The 6,217-nt window shown below is 34.2% G+C and overlaps 1 protein-coding gene across 1 annotated transcript in view; it reads right to left on the bottom strand.

Moving 5' to 3' along the window:
• Positions 1–621: 621 nt before the first annotated feature.
• Positions 622–6,217, bottom strand: part of ARHGEF3 (Rho guanine nucleotide exchange factor (GEF) 3) — a 20,453-nt gene continuing 14,857 nt past the window's right edge. The window contains 3 exon segments of the mRNA XM_009709208.1: positions 622–1,350; positions 2,282–2,468; positions 5,002–5,172. Coding sequence (XP_009707510.1) covers positions 1,004–1,350; positions 2,282–2,468; positions 5,002–5,172 — 705 coding nt within the window. The 3' untranslated portion in view covers positions 622–1,003.

Below are 6,217 nucleotides of genomic sequence, written 5' to 3'. Positions count from 1 at the left end.
CCTTTTTGTTTAAAGTTTCTCTACATAATCCCACAGGGTATTTGTAGAGCACCTTTTATATAAAATCATAATTTAGTTTAAAAACCAACTACGTGTAATTGTAAACAGACATTTACAGAAAATTAAGTGTTTTAATATTAGTTTAGTGGTGTCTAAAACCAACAGTGGAGGTCAGTGGAGTGCAAAATGCTGAAGAGGGCCTATTCACAAGCAAAAGCTTTTTTCCCTGTTTGGGGTTAAAAAAAAAAAAAATATATATATATATATGGCACTGAAAGCAAACTACCAGCTTATTTACAAATACCCAGTATTCTCAGCATTTCATTTAATTCAGTGCTGGCTATTGAGGTTTGGTTGGGGTTTTTTTCAGTTGATTATTTTTAGCATTACATGCTGACCACTTTAACTGACCAGATTTTAGTAAATTCAATTGCTGGATCTTAGGACAGTGTATCATTTTGAAAAATTAATCCCTAAAAAGTCACTGGTTACGTGGCCCGCTGTTTATAGTTCTTGTTGATTTAATACCACAAGAGTTCAGACAGGTTATTGCAAGATATTTTTCTTTTTTCCAAGAAGCTGTTTTTTCCTTCCATGCCTTTATGAAAACTTATTATCTCCATATTAAGTCCACATCTTCAGCTGCCCCATTAAAGGGCACCTAAAGTACTTTAAAAATTATGAAAAGATTCTTTATGTAATGCATATATAAACAGTAGTTCAGAGATTCTGTTTACAGCAGGTCATTGAGAATAACTGGTCAAGTACCTCTTTCATCCACCTTAGATGTTTATGGAATATAATCACAGGACATGAGTTGCAAGAGATTCCAGCTTACACAGATCGGCAGTTACAGTACTACACTCATAGGTACAAATACAAGAAAGACTGCATTGACATTGGCACAAAAAGTATTTTAAAAGTGCTTCTCCAAATGGTTCCATGTATGGAATGCAAATACTGTACAGGTAAGAGACAGATTTTCTTCCACGAACTGTTTTTGTCAAACATTGGTTTCTATTTGCTTTTCATTTTCACAGGAGTTTGTCTGTTCCATGCGTTCACAGTCGATGCTGATCTCGCTAGTGTCCATACTACAGTCTGACTCACAGTCTGATTGGTCCATTTGCTCGAGCATGGTTTCTCCCTGGGGTACTCTGCTTCCATTTGGTGACAAAAGAAAATGTGCTTCCGAGTTCAACACGCCAGCTTTGCCTGCACACATAATTTTTTCTTTGGCCTGGCGGATACAGTTAAGCCACTGTTGTTTGTTGAAGGAGTCATTGGCTTGGAGTGAGTGAGACTGGCTTTGAGATCCATTTTTGAAGCTGACTCTAAAGAAGTTTTTGACTGAAAGAAATAATATGTATCAAACCCTGAATGCTTTGGCTGAATGGGTTTTACAATAAATTAGTATATTAAAGTAACAGAATCTGCAAAATCTTTGACTTAACATTGTTTTCCTGCCAATACCATGGCAGACCAGACAGAAAAGTCTAGGTATTTCCTTGTTTTGTGGGGCAAGAACACAGAACACCACAAGCACTTCTGTAGTAATTTCTTATTGATGGATTAAACAATTTTGGTCCTGCCATGCATAAGCTACCCATAAGGCTTTTGGTGAATCTGCAGGATTAAGGCTTCTCCCACACCTCTCCTACTTCTCTGCAAAACAGATTTCCATAACCTTCACTAAATACTGTGCCTTGCGTCAGCTGGAGATTGCCTCATCTTTTCCATTCATTTCACTGATAAAGTGAATACATACAAAAAACACTCAAAGTTTTCAGAAGACAAGTGAGATTCAAAGGACCTTTGTAATATGCTTAATTAGAAAGACATTAACTTTTACCTCTTGACATTAATGTGAATAGCTGTAGTCTTAACACTAAGCACTACATTAATTATCTATCAGCTGAAAGACTTAGTTACGTAATAGCAATCAATGTTTCCATAATACATGAAAAGTAATAACAGCTAAAGCTTATCTTAAGATTTTGAAATAGACTTGGCTTGTAATTTTGTGATTTTGCTACATCCTGCATATTCTCCCCTTCTCAATTCAGTACAGAAGCAGGTGTGTGGAGAAATCACGTTATCAGTATGGCAAACTTTGAGAAACAATCTAAAAGCAGCAAGTTAGAACATAATAAACCAGTTTGAAATAAAAATCAGATGTCAACTGTAGATAATGTGATTTTAGAGCAAACATTCTGATGTCTCACTGGCAGGTTATAATCACCCTATATAAGCAAATAAAAAATAAAGGTATAAGTCATACTTCTGTCATTGTTGCTGAATGCACCACGTATGGATCCACCCAATCGCACCTCTCCATCTTGCAAGTCTTCTAGCACAAGCTCCCTCACCGGAATTGGCTGCCGATACAGCTGGTAGCAAAGCTGTTCATTATGGGTGATAGCTCGAGTAATCACCAACACTTCTTCAAAGAGGAATACATGCAGTTTCTGTTAAAAATTAATAAATAATAATGCAGTATTCCTTTGTTAGAACATCATTAAACAAAATTTAAACTCTAGGACATTATAACCTTGTGTTTCCAACAGTTAAAATAAATAAGGATTTCTCTCTTCCTACTATTTACAAGTCTTATGACACAACAGCATATAAGTATGTAAATATAACAATTAAAAAAATTCCAAAACTATTTTTCCTGTTCTCTTCTCAGTTTCTTATGTCATGATCCTAACTAATCTTTTAGTGTTGAGGCCTTGAAATGTTGTGCATGACATCTTAAAGCTCTCTCTACAACAGCATGCTTATACACATTCTTCTGACACCCACTTTAAATTTTCTCTACTGTCTGTGTTACTAAGAAACAGGCAATCTTATTCATCCAAATATTTTCAGTGAACAATTATGAGCAATCTTTTTACAATTCATGTGCTGCTCACAATCAGCTTCACCACAGCTCTGAAGCTCAGAAAATTACTTTTGCTCCTAGGTGGCACAAGTCACCTGTTATCATCTCTAAATTATGTTCCTCTTCACATTTTGCAATCTCCAGTGGCTTCCAGTAATAAACAAACAAATTTTAAATTCATTTCACTTGATATCATGCATTGAAATGATTTGTTTTTCACTGCCAAAACTTTCTTCCCAATCACAACTGTTCTTTGCTTCTACAGATAACTTGACTCTAAATCTAATTAGACACATTATCTGCAGTTTTAACACAAGATAGATCTTCAGATCCTTTTAACTCATTGTCCCATCTTCCAGTAGCTCATGCTTTCAGAAAACTATAATGAAAGAGGTAATTATAGCAGAAACCTTTCCCAATATGCCCTGGCAGTCTTCTGATATTGAAAAAGTCCACCTTCATTCAACACACGTCTCATTTTATACCCATGAATAGTCCAATTGTCTTCCACTTGTGCCTCTCTAAGTCTTTGCAGGACACACACCTAAACTCTTTGTTTGTTCCTTATTCCACAGTGCTGTCATCTTTTGTATTAACAGTGACTCCATGCAGAGTCTGGTAAAGAACCTATCCATTATACGTTTCAGTATAGATGTTTGGCAAATGGCTACCTTCTCACATGAATGAAATATGAAAGAAAGCAAAAATGTGTGAGATTAAACATGAGGTATATATAGGTATGGATGTTTGCTTGTTAAGTAGGGTTTGGTCTTTTAATATTCTAAATGTGCAGAAAAAATACCTTGTTTATTTTGAAACTCAGTTTTCAAAGTATCATCCACAAAATGTTGCAGATTATTCATAATGTAAAGTTTTGTTATGGCTGCTTTTAGTGGAAGTCATATGAAACTCCTTTCAATGGCGAGATCTCTTATTTGCTGCAAAACCTAATACTCTGTAATAGCAGGTGTGAAGAGGAGACTGATAACATTAAGATATAAATGATCTGGTTTTCACCCCAAATCAAAGAAATGCACAAACATAAAAACATCCCACACTATCAACTGTATTCAAGGAATACATCAGTGTGGAAACCTCCTAGAAATGCTGGAGAATTTTAAATACTGTTCATAAATTGAAAATAATTCATTACATACTTAATGTTATGCTACCAAAGAAAGGCAGGGATGGTGTGAATGGAATAAATAAATGTCACCAGAAAGATGAAAATTGCCAGTTTCTTCCTGCTAGTTTGCTATACATTAACTGTCTGACTGATCTTTATCAGGGGAACCAGAAAAGAGCATATGTTTCATCTTTCCATCTCAGCTGTATGGTAAAACATGATCCTTCTGTTGTATGCATAAACATGATACATAGAAGCACCCCCCATGCTGAAAAATGCATTTAGAATCCTGCTCACATTGTTTGTTGGGCTTTTTAATAAAACTTTCATAAGCTCAGTTAATGAGAAAAAGATCTTTTTTCATTGTTTGTCCTTTCAAAATTTCATGTTGTTTCTATTTAATCTTGGGAGGAAAAAAAAATAAAACTAAGAACGACTGGTTTCACTTCTATTAATATCTCTAGCTGCATGTTCTCCCCCCCCTCCCCCCCCAAAAAAAAAAAAAGGAAAAAAGGAAAGCCCAGCTTATGGCATTTATCAATAGTGCAGACTCCTGGAGACTGGAATTCACAGTATCAAACACCAAATTTCTCTGGTCAATAAATTAACTTTGACTTCAACAAATCAAACATATTTAAAATTTGTTAGTACATTTTTTGTGTCTTTATAGACATTATTATGTCTCTGAGATCAGAAATAAGTTTCTTATTTGCTTTTTTCCCCCTGCAAGTTTTACTGAAATTTATCAGATTTACAATTTCACCTGGATATTGTTAGGTCTCTTTAAGAGGCAGAGACACATATAACCTTATCTCCATATACAGATATTTGACTGCTAACAAAAAAGATGAGTGTTATATACAATAGTTAATATTTATCAACTTCCTATATATGAGTGATGTTTCTGTATGTATACTCACACCTCTTTTAGCCATCATGCAAAATGAAATTATCTTTAAAAGCTATTTATGACAAAATATGTATTCCTTACCACTCCTCTGTTGTTCTTCAGTTCACCATGACAACATACAACACGTGAATTATCAATCAATGAATCCCTTTGGCCTTCTTCAAGATAAATAAGTCTCTCTTTGTAATACTGGCATTCAGATTCACCAGTCTTTATGTTGATTTCAGCCACTATGCCCTGAATTATATTTATCTACAGAAAAACAATAAAAACACATGAACTTTGATTAGACGGTCCAATATTCAGAGCTATCTCCTGATAATATGAACTGTAGCTACAAGAAAATGTATTTTAATTTACAGTATATTTTTCATTAATTTTTTGCAGACCAGCCTGTAATAGTATTAATATTAGCAAGAGAATTAAGCAGACTACAGTGTACAAAGACACTTTAGTTTGGCTTTATCACTATTTCTAACAATGGCTTAAAAATCTGATATTTATCTCTTTCTATCAAACTTAAATAGGCAACATTAAGATAAACATATTTAAGAAATACAATTAGAGATTTATTTTTGTCAGCTGAAATGTGTCAATAAATCACACAGGACAAATAACCTGTCTTAAAAATATTTATTTAAAATAGATTATAATTCTCTGAAAACTGTTGCATTGTATCAGAGAACAAGAAACAGAAGAACTATCAAGATCCTTATCCTGCAAAACAAGCAACTAGCCCAAAACATTCAATTTTCAACTTTTGTTCATTACGAAAGTTACCCTGTGGAAATAAGGTAAATTAATTTTATTTTATAATTCCACTACTTGCATATACCTACAATTTTACAATTAAAAGTAATAATTGTCTTGCCTTTTACTTTAAAAAAACATTAAAAAGAAAGCTTTGCCTTTGCTATAAAAATACACTCCCTGTCTTAAACTTACTTATACTATGCAGTCTTAAGGACCTTGAGATCAATTTATCTGAAACTTAACATATGGCTCCTTAATTGGCCATGAGGATGTGAAATACTGTTGGTTTTAGTCAACTCTACTTGACTAGACGTAGTGATCATAGGTTGCTTAGACCGATCAAATTCCTCTGTTAAGTAACTGGAGGTGGAGCAGGGGAATGGGTTCAACTTGGTCCAATGTGCTGATAACAGATTGCCAGACAGGAAGATAAATGTACTTCATAAGCCTAAAACAGTGTTAAGAGCCAACCACATAGAGTATTTTCTGCTTCTTAATTTAACCTGGCAAATATACAATTTATGAAATACATCACTTCAAAGCT

Source organism: Cariama cristata, unplaced genomic scaffold, assembly GCF_000690535.1.
Source record: "Cariama cristata isolate BGI_N322 unplaced genomic scaffold, ASM69053v1 scaffold32801, whole genome shotgun sequence".
In the NCBI taxonomy this organism is placed as follows: domain Eukaryota; kingdom Metazoa; phylum Chordata; class Aves; order Cariamiformes; family Cariamidae; genus Cariama; species Cariama cristata.
Note: the sequence above shows the minus strand (reverse complement) of the source record. Positions and strands in the feature narration are given on the sequence as shown.